This window comes from Hippocampus guttulatus, chromosome 13, assembly GCF_054856545.1.
Source record: "Hippocampus guttulatus isolate MCC_2025c chromosome 13, RoL_Hgut_1.0, whole genome shotgun sequence".
NCBI classification, from domain to species: Eukaryota; Metazoa; Chordata; class Actinopteri; order Syngnathiformes; family Syngnathidae; genus Hippocampus; species Hippocampus guttulatus.
The window spans coordinates 16,275,267-16,292,391 of NC_141273.1; the positions used below are offsets into that span (position 1 = coordinate 16,275,267).

Consider the following 17,125-nt stretch of genomic DNA (forward strand, 5'->3'; position numbering starts at 1 on the left):
GACGTTGTCCTTTGAGTCGTTTTTGTCTCTCTGCTCTCGTTCTTGACAGATCCCCCGCAGGACAACGGCGGCTCTGAAGCGCTCACGTATTTGTTGGAGATTAGCGAGGGATGCTCGGAAGGTACAAGTGTTCGCTTTTAGGAGCTCATGTTGTACTCTTTAGTCCTTGGTTGGATGCTATTCCCCAAAAGTCATGATAAGAACTTGACTGAACAAAGATGTTTCAGTTATGAAATCGTGTGTGTGTGTGTGTGTGTGTGTGTGTGTGTGTGTGTGTGCGTGTGTGTGCGTGTGTGTGTGTGTGTGTGTGCGTGCGTGCGTGCGTGTGTGTGCGCGTGCGCCCGTGTGTGCGCGTGCGCCCGTGTGTGCGTGCAGCCGATCAATGGGAGGTGGCGTACAGTGGGCCGGCCACAGAGTGCGTGTGCGAGCGCCTGGCCCCGGGCAGCATGTACCGCCTGCGCGTCTGCAGCATCACCACCGGGGGGCACAGTCAGGTACGCTCTTCTTTCTACTATTCTTGTTGTTATGGTGAAGATGAGCGCATCAGAAAATAGACGATAGTCATTCTCGCTTCGCTTTACGCGCCACATAAATCACATCCTCCCAGGAGTCATTTTATAATATCTGTGTTGCTGCACCGTTTGTGTTTAAATAGCCATCGTTTTTTTTTTTTCAGCTTTGAAAATACTGCGGCACCGATGTTACTTTTGTTAGCCTGTCTATAGGGTTTGGCATTATGTGTTAGCCTTACGATAGTGGACTGTAATTGGACCATTGAACTACTATGACAAATGATCATTTTTATTCATTTATTAATTTTTTTCCTCCTTTCCTGCTGAAGTGCACTGTTGGCGTTCCGGTGCGCACGTTAAGCGTTCCACCCGGGCCCTGCCAGCCGCCAAGGATTGTGGGTAAAGCCAAGCACAAGGAGGTTCAGTTAGAATGGGGTGAGTACACACACACACACACACACACACTGTTTAGAGGCTTGACTATTTGTGATTGATTGCTGCAGGGTGGCTTAATCACCCTATGGCTCCCTGTTAACGTTTTCCCGGCCCGCCCTAATGGACCCCTCGGTCAAAGCACGCTTGTTGCTTAATCGAGACTCCATTAAAAAAAAAAAAAAACAACTGTTCACATCCGGCTCGCTCGGGTCGGGAGCCCCCGCTGCGTCTCGGCAAGCGCTATTTTCCGAGATTTGAACGCTTGTGTAGATCTCCTTTTAGCTGGTTTTAATAAGACAGGCTGAGTTGGAGCAGATTGCCGCAATTAACCGTCTGTGGGTGATGGTTGACCTGCGGTGCACTTCTGCCCTCGTTTTAGCGGCCTCGGTGCTTTGACGTTGCGGGGTCGGCCAAGTCCTGCCAGTTTGAGGATAGTCAAGTCAGACCAAAGTCTGGGGGTGTGGCCTCAAGCAGGCAATTTGACACAACTGAGAGTCACCAAATGTTGACATTCAAGCACTTTCAAATCGTGAAAGCAAATCCGTCCTCAGTTTGTATGCGTTGAAACTAGTGTTTTTTTGTTCTTATTTTTGCATTTGAAACGATTATTGTTGGCAATGTTTTTTATAGATAATCGACACATATTTGTCACGCTTCCAGAAAGCTCTGAAGAAAATTGGAAAGGACAAAGAAATCCAATACACGAGAAATACAAAACGAGAATAAACAACCAAACTATTTATATGAAAAATATTTCGCCCAAAAATGTGGTGAGAAGCAATTCGTGGAAAAAATAGTCAAGAACATCTAGAACAAACAGACACTTAGAGACAAGAGTTGTGAGGAAAGCCGAACGATCTGACAGCCAATTGTCGGCGTGGCAGAACTTTTAAAGGCCGGCGGCCAACCGGGATGATTAGTGACAGGTGGGGCTCTGGAGGGAACGCCCTCCACTCCTGCCAGCCACTGAAGAACAAACAGGACAGAATCAGGACAGTATTAATATCAGGGCCATAGAATTTTAACTTTTTTCCCACAAAAGTACAGGACTTTTTGTTTTTCTCTTGCATGGACTTGTGGAGCCCCCCCCCCCCCCCCCCCACACTCCCCTGACCATGTTCGGGATAAGCGGTGTTGAAAATGAATGGGTAGATAAATATACAGCATACTACATCTGTCCTTTTGAATATATAGTCCCCCCCTGAGTTATTTTCTGAAAGTAGGAATTTTAAACATTGGCATATTTTCAGATCTTTAAAAATTTTTTTTAAAAATTCCTTCGTGTCATTATACAGAGTCCCCCGCTGCCAATGGTGCAAGCGAGGTGTACATGTTCAGCCTGGAGATGAGCGAGGGAGATGCCCAGCCGGCCGAAGTGTTCCACGGGGCGGAGATGCAGTGCACCGTGGGTAGTCTGCTGCCCGGCGCCACCTACAGTTTCCGGCTGAGGGCTGCCAATGAGGCTGGGGTGAGCAAAAAAATTGACCAAAAATCAAAAAAGGACCCGACCGATAAGGATTTATCGATTTATTTTTTGCTGATATTTGGCATAACTGATGAAGTGCCTAAATGCAGAATGAAAAAAATAAAGTTGTTGTTTTTTGGGGGTGGGGGGGGCCTTCACGATACAAAAATAAAGTTCTGGATTGATCAGTTGGGCTGATTTTTATTTATTTTTTCTTTCGTAGTTTGGCGAGTACTCCCAGCCAACGGTGGTCACGACTGCAGCGGGTCCTCCAGGCCAGTGTGGGCCGCCGCTCATCGCGCTTGCCAGCAACACCTGCGTGTCGCTCAACTGGGAGGTGAGAACCTTCATGGAAAAGGAGACGGAATAAGAATTTGTTTTAGTGGCCCAAACGGGAGGTTGGTGAAAATGATTTTGGTTGCCGTGGAAACGGCGCCCGGGAGAGCTTTGGGGATTCTGACTCGAGAAAGGTCGTTGATGTTGTTGTTGTCGTCTGTGACTCAACCGCGGCAATCAAGCTTGCTCATCGCCTTAATGGCAGCAATCCATCTGACATCACAATGCGGTTCCGTCTATTTATGGATGCGGCCGGCTGTGCGAAGTCAAATCATATTTTTTCCCCCCTTTGAACACTTCCGATTTGAGGTCACAGTTGTCATTTCGAAATAATAACGCTAACAAGCAAAGAATAATGGTTTGGGTTTTTTTTTTTTACTTCACATTTTTAGGAGGATATTTTTTTTGTCTCAATGCCATTAATTCTCTTATACCTCAAGTCACATTTTTCTGTTGTCTTAAAATGCAATGTGTGCGTCAGAGTCCCGAGGGCTCGGGCAGCGACATCTCGGAGTATCTTCTGGAGTGGGGCCGGGAAGACGAGCCCATGGAGTTGATCTACTGCGGCTCGGCCACGCAGTGCGAAGTGTCCGACCTCACGCCCGCCACCAGCTACTGCTGCAGGTTACAGGTGAGCCGGATTCCAATTGCAGTGACTTCTTTATTTCGTTTTGACTTTTTTTGGGGGGGGGGGGGGTTAATTAGGTTTGAGAGAAAGTTAGTTAATTTTTAGTTGTTTTTTTTTTTTTGCGGCAAAATGCGTCATTGTAGTTGATTTGAATATTTGTCAAGTGGAAGAGTAAAAAAAAAAAAAAGTAACTTCGTATTGTATAATAAATCCTTTCATGCCCCAAAAATGATCACGTGTAACTCCTGTGTGGAGTTTAGTCCGTTGAATTTTGCCTCCCCCCCCCACTCCTTCAGGCTGTCAATCAGGCGGGGTCGGGGCCTCACAGCGAGCAGGTCAGTTTCCAGACACCGGCGACCATTCCCGACGCCGTCTCCTCGCTCAGCCTCCTGGACCCGCCAGCCTCGTCGGAGTCGGGCCAGTCGCGCGCCACCTGCCTCTTCCTCAAGTGGGAGGAGCCAAACAGCAACGGGGCGGAAATCTCATCGTACATCATCTCTCTGGATGAGCGGACCATCACGGTGGAGCCGGCGACCAGTCACCTCGTCGGCGGTCTGCAGCCGAACAGCGAGTACAGGTACGGCGACTCGACAACTTTTTCTGATTCTGAATTATTTCGAGTTTTGATGTCTTGATGATTATCTGATTGGTTCATCAACAGGGAGGGGGGGTCGGGGATACACTTCCATCCTTTTTTGACTTTGTGGATTGTTTCTAGCCATGTTGTTTATTTCTATTGCCTCTGGTGGGAGTTGTCATGAATATCTTAAGGAGCTTTCATTGTACGCTGGCCGAGCATAATGTGAACTTTTTTGACTTTGTGGATCATTTCTAGTCATTTCTTTTGTTGTGTCAGTTCTCAAGAAGGACTGGTTCAAGGAATGTTCATTTTATGATCGGTATGTGGCCATGCCACGAACTAAATTATTCGTCTTTCTGTTCGCGGTTATACTTTTTTGGGGGGGGATAATGTAGGGCTCTGATATATTTTGCAATTGAAAAGCATAAATCGAGGAGGTTGGAATCATTTTTTTAAAATGATCATTGTGCAGTTGAGGACAGCCTGGAAATTTTTCTGAGAAAAATATTTGGGGCCTTTGAATGGATCGTGGAAAAAAAAACTGCAGTAAATAACTACTCACCACCTGAATCACAGTGTGCTGTTGTTACCTTCTGTAAATTATTCTGTTATTTACCTGTACCAGTGTGTGTGTGTGTGTGCTGTTTTCCTCCTCCGCTTGTTTTGTTCCCATGTCAGGCTGCTCTCTTGCGTAATGGCACAACGCTGCGCCACACGCGCCTCCCTTGGCGCGGAAAGCGTCTTCATATTTGCACCAGTTTGTGTTTAAAGTGGTTAAAGGTTTAGACATGATGTTTAAAGTCTTAATTATAATTATATATATATATATTTTTTTTTTAACAAAAAGAAAGAAAGAAAAAGACGCCAATGGTTCCAAATGACAAAGTAACAATCTTCGTTGTTGGCTCACTATTTGGCAGGCTCAAGTTGGCTCTTCCGCCACTATTCTGTTGAGTTGCTTTTTCCGCAGTCACACTTTGGCAAAAGGGAGATGATTCACATTTATTGATTATAATTACTCAAATCATTTTATTATTTTATATGATTGATGAATGTAATTAATAAATGGTAGAATATTGTTTAAAGATGATCACTATGTCTGTCCCATTTTCTTTATTTGTTCCAAATTCATGGCTTATATTTTTTTTATATAAACATCAAGCACCAGATACACATGACTGCCACCACCAGTTTCTTGAGTAAATAAATGAGATCGATAACTCCCTTCTCGTTTTTTAGGAGCCACCATTTCCTGATTGTGAAACATACTAAAAAATTAATACTTGATGAACAAAATAAAATATTTATACAACGTTTTGATCAATGTTATTTTTGAAAACAGTTTGTAAAAAAATAAGCTCCTGTTCGTGCACGTGTTGCTTCTCATGGCCAGATGCTGGTGTTGCGGCTGGGCCGCATGAATTTTAATCAAAGGTCAGTCATGTTAGCATCCAAATGCCACGTGCGCTCATGAAACAAGATGTCTGCACCCCCCCCCCCCCTCAAGCGAACTGCATTATCACACTGTGTTCTACGGTGCTGCATAGCTGAAAGTTTCTTGATTTTGTGGATTACTGCCCCGACGTTTGGTTTCTTTCTGTTGTGCTAGGTGGCGGTTTTCGTAAATTTAAATTGGCAGAGGAAGCAATTGAATCAATTAGCATGACCGAGAATGCAGTGGCCTTTTTTTTTTTTTTTTTTTTTTTTTTTTTTAATTCGATGATGAATTTGGGTATTACAAACAGTGGCAAGAAACCGGCCAACATATTAAATCGGTGGGCCGATGAATCGGTCCGCCGTTCAAAAGCTGAAGATCCGTATTTTTATAAGGCGAGGTCGCAGTTAACATGAAAAACTCTGACTGAAACGTGCCTTTCCTATGACTGTGGCGTTTTAGCGTTCAGATCCAGGCAGTCAACGCCATCGGCTGCGGCCCGTCCAGCCCGCCGTTGCTCGCGAGGACGCGGCCCCTGCCCCCGGCCTCGCCCCCCCTGGAGTGCGCCGCCGCCGGGCCGCAGAGCCTCAAGCTGAAGTGGGGCGAGAACGCCAGCAACCCTCGCTCCTCCCCGATGGCCGACGACGTTTACTACACGCTGCAGATGGAGGACAAAAACCACAGGTGGGTTCCCTGTACCTTATACCTTATACACGGATCGTATTCATGTACACCTATACGTACGGACCTACAAACATAATACACACTTATAGGGCAATGGTCACTTTTGTCATTAATATTTAAGATTTACTAAGACATTGAGAACAAATTTGTAAAGTCCTAGTTTTTTCGTCGTTTTAATTATAATGCGCTTCTTCATTAAAAAAAAAATTGAAACCTTTTTCAAAATATTTTGATGAAAACGCAAAGATTTTTTTTTCCAATTTTCATTTTTAGCCTGAGATGACCTTTTAATCGCATTGTTTTCTTTGGTCATGACCGATGACGACCCCCCCCCCCCCTCTCTCTCACGACCCCCCCCCTCTCTCTCACCACCACCACCACCATTCAAACTCATGAGATTGTACAGGTGTACCTAATAAAGTGACCAAGGGCCATGTAACCACTTTCCCTCCTCCACCTGCTGCTAATCAATCACACAAACGTCAATACTACACAGAAAGCGTACGAGCAGCTCATTAGAGACCCGCGAGTGTGCATGCGTGTGCGCGTATGCCTGTGTGTGTGTGCGTGTGTGTGTGCGCGCACGCGCATGGTGTAACCAGATGTACCATAGCGGAGTCACGTTGAAGCCCTGTGAGGCAGGAGATTAACGTGGCCGCAGATGAGCTCTTTTCTATTAACGCGACACTTAAAACGATCTTGGGCACATGACAGAGGATGATGCCCACCTCATTTCCTCTTTTGCTATTTTGTTTAGTTTTTTTTTTTTTTTTGCTTTTTTTCCTTTAGGGGTATGGTGTGTGTGTGAGACATACTCCGTATGTGTGTATATATACAGTATATATAGATATATACTGTATATACCTGTATATATATATATACCATATGTGTTTGTATATATATATTGTACCTGTGTTTTTAGAGATATCCGTGCTTATTTATCTACTTAGTTATCTATCCGTCCCTCTGACCACTTTGTCTTTCTGCCAAATCCTATTTTGTCATTCTCATCACGAGATAAAATTGACCTTGACAACGGCAAGCGTCAAGGGAGCCCGGAAAAAACGCGTTGGTGAAAGTAGCTCCAGACATATGGAACGGCCCAATGCAAATAGCGCAAATGTAATTTTTGTATTTGGTCGGCCGCGTTTAATCAGCTTCTTTCCGATTGCCTCTCAGCGCCTCATGCATTTTTTTATTCCTCTAATCGCATTTAAAGAAAATCGACTTCCCAGCCAGATCCAATACAAGAGCGGTGCGTCAGAAAAATAGCAATCATTTAGAATGACTGGAGAGTCTCAACACAAATCGTCGGCCGCCATTCAAATGGTACAGCCCACATTGAATATATCATCGCCTTGAATCCTAAATGTCCCGATGGTTGTGTTTGAAATGTTTTTTTTTTAATGATTTCAGATTACTCTCAAATCATTACAATATTGTTCATTATAAACTCCCTGCCTCGAATCGACAACTGATACGTTGTGGGCGTGCCTAATAAAGTGTCCAGTGAGTGAATTTGTTTTGTTTGTTCTGTCCTCACTTCACTTCAACCCTCATTAGCGGCCTTCAAAATCCAGCGACTTGTATTTTCTCATTTCCTTGGCGCTCCATGGCAACGTGACCTAGACTAAAAGCCTTCCGAGATAAACAACATTAAAATAAATAAATAAATAGACAGACTGAGATTGTGGCGAGCTGAACCCAATATTGTCGATCGGCGTAAAGAAGATAAATCAGACAAACGATAACATCAGGCTGCCGTGCTCCTGTGCCCTCTCCTCTGAGTTTTTGTCGCTTAGTTAGACAAAGTCAGATCAAGGCCTTGTTAAATGCCGACCCCCGATCGAGTTAAGTGTTAATGAAGCCACGCTCAGTGCCGTGATGATGATGGATTGTTCTCAGATGAAGCCGAGAGGCCGCAACTTCCAGGCTAATTTTTAACACCTGACTTCGTGCGAGGGTGTGGCGTTAATTTGAATGTTGAGTCCACCGCCAATATTCCAACAGGCATGTGCGGTGACGTGTATGACACACTTGAATAATGCTCAAATTATTTATTCAATGAAATACAGTCAAACCTTGGTTTTCGTCCATAATCCGTTCCAGAAGACTGTTAGAAAAACGAAACCACGCTCTTTAAAAAAAAAAAAAAGGTTTATTGAACACGTCTGCTCACAATGGAAAGCGACATGAGGAAGCGTCACTTCCTTGTGTAAGGAAAGCGAGAGCAGTCAAATGGTGCATTTAAGTGCGCTTAGTTTGTTCGAGAACCGAATTTCGGTCGTAATCCAAAGCATAAAAAAATCTGAGACGTTCGAAAACCGAGGTTTGACTGTATCTGGAATTAAAAAAAAAAAAGACACTGCAGCTCAATTAATTAGATTTATTGATGGAACAGATCCAGAATGCCACAAGGCTCACTGCCCTCGCCCTTTTTGTTTTGAAAACAATTGTCCCAGTACCTAAATAACCTGACTGCGTGAAGCTGCAGAGGGGGTCCGAACGAACACTTAGGACGCAATAATGTCCTCATTTTTGTTCTCTCGGGTGAATAAACGCCCGCTCTACCCTTTGGTCCGATCCCATTGATTGCGGGAAGCTGCAATGGACAATTCAAAATGGAGACGCATTGCTAAGGACTGGCTAAGAGGGAGTTTAACTCATTTTTTAGTCGAACTTGTTCTCTAATTCAACAACTGCCCCCTCCACCCCTCCCACTCTGTCAGGTTCGTGAGCATCTACCGGGGCCCCAGTCACACCTACAAGGTCCAGCGGCTGACCGAGTCCAGCAGCTACACCTTCAGAATACAGGCCATCAGCGACGCTGGCGAGGGCCCCTACTCGGACTGCCAAACATTCTGCACCACCAAATCCGTGCCCCCCGCCCTCAAAGGTAAAGACCACACTCAGGTTGAACAATTCAAAAAATGCCATGTCACCCCGCACCACCCCCTTGCTCCCCCACCACCACAACCAATATTGCGATTTAAGATGCGATTATTTTTTTTTCACCCCCACCTAATTTTCAAACAAGCAAAAAAATTCATCTGCATTAAACACTCAACACGAAATAAACTCCTTTTCCAATTTGCAGCATTCTACTGCATGTCGATTTGAATTTGATGAATTCACAAGCGCATGCATGCACACAAGAACCCGATTTATTTATTTATTTTATTTTTTAATTGGTCATGTGACAGCTCCCAAGGTGCACCAGCTGGAAGGGAACGCGTGCGAAATCACGTGGGAGACCATCCCGCCGATGAGAGGGGACCCCGTGAGCTACGTGCTGCAGGTGCTGGTGGGCCGCGAGTCGGAATACAAGCAGGTACACACACACTCTCCGAGTCAAAACAAGCTCATTTTTATATCTATTTTTTTAACCCCCACACAGCCACTATTCAAAACCTTTGTGGTCTCTCTGTGACGTCCTCAGATGTCACAAAATCCGCGTCTAAAAGGAAAGTAGTCATTTTTTTGTCCGGTTCAGTCCATTGTCGTGATACTAGTCGTTCATTTGTTGATCATCCGCTTTGAGTAGCAAAAACCTTGCGGACAATCGACTAAAAACAACACCGGGCGTTTTTGTGTATTCTTTGGACAGGTCGTCTTTGATTCTCCAGGTGTTCTCACGGGATACAAAATCACACACACGTGGGTCAAATGCGGGGAGGATTGGTTCATTCTTATTCTTGGCAAGCCTGTGTTTTGTTTTTTTAAAATGTCCTCAGGGAGCAGCATAACATGAACTGTGTATTGATGGGCAACACACACAGAAAATCAGCAGAAATGTACTGTTAAAGATTTTGGCCGCGATTTTCTGATCGACCCGCTGATCGACCCGGTTCAAGGGTCGGGGACACCCTGAACCGGTCGCCAGCCAATCACCGCCTCCTGTCCGTAGACGAGCAAATCAGAGCCCCTGTGAGACGTTGCCGTGGCCGCGGCACAAAAATAATGTGCAAATTGTCGGACTGCGAAAAGTGGGGGTTCACCTTCCACCCAATGACGTGTTTGCGAGGTTGGCATCCCCGTTGAGGAAATCCGGTCTTGTGCGACAGGTTTTTAAGGGCGAGGAGGCGGCCTTCCAGATCTCGGGCTTGCATGGCAACACGGACTACCGCTTCCGCGTGGGCGCCTGCCGCCGCTGCCAGGACTCGTGCCAGGAACTGTGCGGTCCGCTCAGCCCCTCGTCCCACTTCACGCCGCGGCGCCAGGAGGCCTCGGGGCCCGGCGGGCCGGCAGGGGGCGGAGCCGGCGCCTCTTGCGCCGGCTCCGGCCGAGGGGCGGCGGCAGGCCTGATGTCCAGCGACGAGCGCTTCGCCGCTCTCATCATGTGCGCCTTCGCCGGCCTCTCCTTCCTCATCGCCTGCTTTCTGCAGTACTTCTTCATGAAGTGAGGGAATCTCTTTTTTATTTTATTTTATTTTTTTACAACAGGATAGAAAGAGAAGGCGAAACCCAAGAGAAACTTTTTATAACAGATCGTCAAGAAAAACACTTGAGACGCTCTTCTTCTCCTCAAGGCTTCCATTTCAGTGTGTTTTCTTTTTGTAGCCGAGCTGTACCTCCGCGCTGAGGGCAAGAAAATTCATCCACAAGCCTTAAAATAGCTGTGAGCAGTCACTCAAACTGACTTGCATGTTTTGGTTTTTTTTTCATATTTGATTAGAGGACGTGTATATTTCCTGGTTCATTGCCTTAATTAGTTGTCTTTTTATTGACATTTTTTTAATTGCTGCAGTCTTTATCCACTCAGCCATATTCTAATGTAAGCATTCAAAGCTTTAGCCGCGCATATTGGTTGACACACACACACACACACACACTTTTGTGCGTGGACAATGACTCAACTGATGCCACGCGTGCAGCCGCTCCGCTTTCTTTACGCTCGCCAAAGTGATACAATCCACGTGTGATGTACGATGCTGCTACCCTTTGATTTGTTTTTGTTTGTTTCTTTAGAATGGAAAGCCAGTTATCTAATATAAGTATGAAATAGAAATATATACAGAGAGAGCGAGAGAGAGAGAGTTAGAAATACACACGCATATCCAATATCCACGATTGCGTCAAAAGTGATGGCGTCAGCAGGTGGGACGGGCTGATTCTGGATCAGATCGGAAGCCAATCGGAGCAGTAAACTGGATTGGGGATTTTATTGGCCTTCCATTCCGTGGCCGCTTTCACGCAGACATCCTGCAAAATAATACCGCTTTTGCCTTTTACAGGGAATTTGCCCCGCCCTGGGAATCAGGAGGATGATCTGAACACATCACATCTAAAAGTCAATTTTGCTGCGTCTCGAAGCGCTTTTCAAACAGTGACACGGCATTCTGATATTTACATGCGTCAGACACAACTGTCACAGTTTTTACAGCACCTCTGTAAAACATTTCCTATTCCTCTTTCACCCCACTGTGAAATTCCTGGCGGTGTGAAAGACTTTCACACCGAGATTGTGCAAAAATTGGCACATCAGAGTCATAACAGATGACCTTGCATTTATTCGCTTTTGCCTTCCACACGGAACCCAGTGAAGAAAATTCCCTGGGGGACAGAATTGCCACGTCACAGCAAAACATTGGCCTTTGCCATCCGCCACAGACCCCATTGAAGAAAATTCCGTGGTTTTTAATCAGCAATTTGAAAGGGCCTTTCACACAGAGAACCTGCAAAATTCCCACATCAGAGCCAAAATATCCGACTTTGCCTTCCACACTAAACTCAGCGAAGGCAGGATATTGCCACAACTTTCACAGACACAATGTTCTCTGATCAGACAATTGTTAAAGGTGGAAAAAGGTCAAGCACACTTTGTCCCCCGCAAAAGTCCCAGGAAAATGACCAAATCATCGCAGTCACTTAACAGGGCGGGAGGAATCAAGTCCCGCTTTTATCGGCATTCCCAAACACACAGGGGCGACAATCCCGCCTGCATTTCGGTTCTGTTACTACCTCCAAAGGCGGAAAAAATGCCGGATGAACGGCATCGGTCCCGCCTTTCTGGCATTCCCTTATGGGGGCAACGTAGCGGGAAAATGGTCCGGGTCGATGTGAAATGTTCAAACTCGACGCATCCCGCCTCTGTTACGGCACCGAGTGGGGCAAAGGGGTATCGTCGTGGTGTAAAAATGAAAGCCCGCCCCTCATTGTTGTGGCTCTTCTTTTCAAGGAATCCACCTGTCTTTGTTTTTTTTAATCCCACCTCTCCTCCAACGATACACAGGGCATTCTGAACACCATCCCTCTAATAAACACAAAGCCAAGGTACACAGCCCAAAGAGGTCACCCTGACCCGTATGAAATGGAGTCCGCACATGAGGCCTGTAACGTACCTCAGGGAAATCCGAAAAAAAAAAATAGTTAAAAAAAAAAAAAAACAATCCATTAACCCTCCTGTTAGGTTGTTTTCTCAGGAACAACAACAATGTTCCCGGGTCAGTTTGACTCCCTGGCTATGCTTCATGATAAAAACGCGTGCCAGTAAACATTTTTAACTGCTTTCCTTGCACATATTTCAAAACGAAGCGTTGTAAAATTTCATTGGAATGAAATGCGGCTTGGAGATCTTTAACCTTGCAATGGGCCGATTTGACCCGGGCTAGGTTTCATGTTCTAAATGTGTTGTCATCCCGAATTACAGCTCATTATTAGCAGTTACCGATGCAAATATTTCCAACTGAACCATTTCAATCGCCTTTCGATGAAAAGTTTCATTGAGACTAGTTTCTAACTCGTAAACTATAAAATAGGTCAATTTGACCCAGGCTGTTTGTTTTCCAAAAGCATTCTGATAAACATTGGTCACTATTTTATTTAAACATGTCAAAGAAAATAATAATCATGTCTTTTGATGTGACGTTTCACAGCAAAAAAAAAAAAAACTCCACCCAAAAATGTTTTTGTAGGTCTACAACTTTAATATGGGTCAACTTGACCCAGCCGATGTTAAATGTTCTTAAAGTATTCTGCTGAATCTTATTCAAGAATTTGATTGAAAATGTCAATTGAAAATCAATCTGAAAATTTGTAGTGCTTCAACTTTTCAATGGGTCAATTTGACCCGGCAATGCTTAATGCTCGAAAAGCATTCCAAGAAACTTTACCGTTTTTTTTGTTGATAATGTCAAAGTGAATCATTTCCATTGTCTCTTACTGAGAAGTGGCGTTTTTCCACCCTGAATCTGGGCAAATTTGACCCGCAATGTTGAGTAGTCCAACCATACGTACAGCACATTTGACAATAAAGTTGTATTCAATTCAATAACTTGTAAACCATTTTCATTCCACACACTGTATGTCAAAATTAACCATTTTTATACACTGTTGATATGAAGTTTCATAGCGAATTAAAAAAAATATTTGCGGTTTATTTTTCCTTAACATGGGTCATTTTGACCCAAGCTATGCTCCGTTTTCCAAAAGCATCCTGAGAAACATTGTTGGAGCTCCGTCGCTGTCTTTGCAAAAGGTTTCTTTTTACTTGCTGATGCCGAGTTGTATAGCGAAAAGCTGGTGTTTGGTTTGGAGTGGGTCACTTTGACCCCCAACATAACAGGAGGGTTAAAAAGACTGCCCCCTCCCAACCCCACTCTCACCCTTCTCATCCTCCTCTCCACTTTTTGCGTCTCGGTCCTCTTCGGATGCCGTGCCTTGACAGCATCTTGCGTGGTTAACTCGCTTCGATAATTTTTTTTTTTTTTTTTTTTTTTTGCCAAAGTTGATGGGGAACATGATGGTAATTTTTTTTTGTAGTTTTCCTTTATTTATACTATATATTTGCATACAGTACTTTACAATGCCAATTACAGTGCAATCTTCATTTATTTATTGTTTAAAAAAGATTCAGAGATGAGTGTAGTTATATACTAATTTTTTTCCCCTTCCTTTTCCTCGTAGCATGTTTTTGGGGTGTTAGAATGATGTTGTTGGGGGTTTTTTTTGTTTTTTTTTAAGGCCAGCATTCCTTCTCTCTCAGTAACCCTTCGAGTATTTCTTACAGTTGTTGGGATCCCGCAGTTATAAAACTTGTAACCAAATACATTGTACTGTTCTGTCTGGAGGGGGGGGTTGTTTTTTGTTTTTTAAAAAATTTCATCTCTTGTATGGGCCGTGCTCGGCTGAGTCGTCATCTGTTCATGCTTCTCGAAACATGTAGCAAAGACAAATGTGCCTGCCTTTGGCTTCTTTAATTTTTTTTTGTTGGGGAGGGGGCGGGGAGGGATTAGAATGAAGCTTCTGATACTGTTTGTATTTTATTTTATTTTATTTTTGCCAAAGGGCAGGCTTTACTCTGTTCTGACCAAGGGTTCTGTGATATTCTTCTGTAACGACACAGCAGCATTACTATTATTTTTATGATTGTTATTGTTACTATTACTCTGATGAAAAGGACAAAAAAAAGCGACGTTAACTTGATCTGTGATTATGCTTATTTTCAATATTATCGTTTGTTTGTTTTTTTAAGCAAAATGTGCCTTTGTCGATAGATGTCGCCCCCCCCCCCCCCCCCTAAAGAGAAGAGGAGGACAATCTTGTACCAGTAAAGACCAACGAAGGCAGGGTGGGGCGAAGAGGAAATAAAAAAGGCTCCAAACAATCACACAAGCGACGAGCGCAGGCAGGCAAATTTCTTGACGAGTTCTTGCTCGGCGTAGCGAGTAGTAATGAGTGTTTTGTATCCAGTATTTTTTTTTTTTTTTTTTTTTTTTTTTGCTATGAGATGATATACAGTACAGAGATATGGATAGAGCTATAGAGGTGATAAGTACATTTACGACTAACCTAAGTTGAAGCACTTTTATATCACCACGAGCATTATTAGTCTTGATGGGCGGGGCTTTTATATTGATCCAAAACACTACTGCCAGGCTGTTCACGTTCGTCGCTCGCGTGTTATTTTATTCATTTTTGTTGTTGCGTGTTTTGTTGTGTCACGTAAGGCAAACTGTGCGTGGGGGGGAGGTGGCATCAGAAGGGATATTAGGCAGTCAGATTAAAAATTTCAGGATCAACCTCGAACGAGCTTTTAGCTTGACAGGCGAACTTGATTTGACACTCTCGAAACTTTTTTTTTTTTGACAACTTGCCGTTTTCTGAATGGCCCATTTCACCATACGTTTTTTCCAAGACAATTTGCAATGTCCATGCCTTTCTGTGAGTCTTCCAGTCTTATCTTGCAACCTGCTGATTACCAAGGGTGTCCAGACGTGTCCTTCCAAAGACTGCGTGCCCAGAAATTCATGGCTGACTTTGTTTACCGGTAATTAATTTTTTTTCATGCCATTAATAATTTTTTTTTAGTTTGCTTACAACCTTTTTGACAATGACACCTGCTACTTACTTAATGCAACAAATGACATTTAAAGGGAAGTTAAATCATGAAATTAATGTTATGTGAAGATAATGTTCATAATTTCTCAAGAATAACATGAGAAATGGCTTTGTGTCAATGTATGGATTTTTTTTAATGTAATTTTTTTAATACTTATTTTGGGGGATAGAGTGCATCAAGTTTTTGAGATATTTTCACTTTTAATTTTGAAGTTAATGTGTTGCTGAATTTGACCCTTAATTCAGAAATATTATGAAATATATTACCATATTACATTAAATAGGAAACAAAAACAAGGTCAAATTCGGAATCAGCGCCAAACGTTTCTACAACAAAAGAAAAATTGCGCTTTAATCATGAAAATTTGTTGACCAATCGTTATCAAGTGAACAAGACGGGAAACAAGGGAGTCATATCAACACGCAGCTTCGGCTTTTACAACATTCAGAGGAAATCACAATGCCCCCCCCCCCTTGTTGAGCAATTTTCAGAACTTACCCATGGGCTACTGGCACCAATTTGGTTGTAGACTCGATATACTTTAAATATATTAATATGCATTCATTGAAAAAAAAATTACAAATCAGACTGGATTTTGGGGTGGCCATTGACCCTGTGACTAGAATAGTGCCGCCTCTGTAAGCGAGCAACAGCACAATCTGGTCTTCAGCTTGCGAACCAAAATCAGACCAACCTGTGTATTTTATCGAGTCGTTACGATTCGAAAATTTGCTGGTATGTGATCAGTGAAAAACTATTTCCATGTAGCGGATGAAAAGTGGACGGCAAGCCGTAAGTCAGTCCTGCCCTTCAAGAACAGCAAGTTGTGTTTTGAAGCATTTCAAAGTTGACAGAAGGCCAAATGAAGTTCACCCGTAAAGGTTTTGAGTGCGTTCTCGGTTCATCCTAAAAATTTCGCACAATGTTCTTTCCTTTTTGTTTGGCAAGTTAGTCCCCAAATTGTTTTTTTGTTTGTTTTAAATTGTGAACCCAACATGTGACACAGCAGGTGTCCTGTCCTTAAACGGTCCTTTTTGTGTGGCAGGTTACTCACCTATTACATTACAGGTATATTTTTTATTATTATTATGTATTTTTTTTAAATTCCATTTAAGAAACACGATTTGTCCATGCAGCACCTAAACCATCCTCCTCACCCTACAAACATACACACACACACGCCTGTGCCTTTTGATCTTTTTTTTTTTTTTTTCAATTTTGTATGTTGTTGTTTTGTTGGGGGGATTTGTTTGTTTTTTTGCAGCGACCAGAGATTTTTTATTATTTTTTTCCAGACTGAGCAATTGGCCACAGGGTGCAGAAACACACAAAAGTGAAAATGAATCAAAACGTTTTTTTTTTTTACCTCATGGTTTTAAGAGTGAACATTCCAGGTTGTCATGGTCTACGAATTAGATTTTTTTTAAAGAGTAATTCATGCATTTCTTCTTGTATTGTAAATGTTAGACAATTTCATATGCATTATATAAAAAGAAACTGCCATATCAATTTTAATGTATAGATTTTTTGCAAATACTACCCTATGTATGTAAGACGTAACTGTATCGGTAGCGTATATATAATATATTTATGCCCAATAAATGTTTAATTTTTTTTCCTTTTTCTGACATGGATTGCGAGTGTTTATTTCGGTGTCTGTTATGTTCTGCTCGCAGCGGGGCCAAGTTGGGACAGCGACTCGCAACGGTA

General features: G+C 43.3%; 1 protein-coding gene across 2 annotated transcripts in view; it reads left to right on the forward strand.

Moving 5' to 3' along the window:
* The window catches only part of fndc3ba (fibronectin type III domain containing 3Ba), a 74,562-nt gene extending 57,519 nt beyond the window's left edge, over positions 1-17,043 (forward strand). For both annotated transcript variants that reach the window (XM_086126993.1, XM_086126994.1), the window contains exons 17-27: positions 50-121; positions 376-494; positions 842-947; positions 2,243-2,415; positions 2,636-2,749; positions 3,230-3,379; positions 3,673-3,953; positions 5,854-6,075; positions 8,805-8,971; positions 9,279-9,406; positions 10,140-17,043. In XM_086126993.1, coding sequence (XP_085983119.1) covers positions 50-121; positions 376-494; positions 842-947; positions 2,243-2,415; positions 2,636-2,749; positions 3,230-3,379; positions 3,673-3,953; positions 5,854-6,075; positions 8,805-8,971; positions 9,279-9,406; positions 10,140-10,478 — 1,871 coding nt within the window. In that variant the 3' untranslated portion in view covers positions 10,479-17,043. The remainder of the gene's footprint in view (positions 1-49; positions 122-375; positions 495-841; positions 948-2,242; positions 2,416-2,635; positions 2,750-3,229; positions 3,380-3,672; positions 3,954-5,853; positions 6,076-8,804; positions 8,972-9,278; positions 9,407-10,139) is intronic.
* The last annotated feature ends 82 nt before the right edge of the window (positions 17,044-17,125 follow it).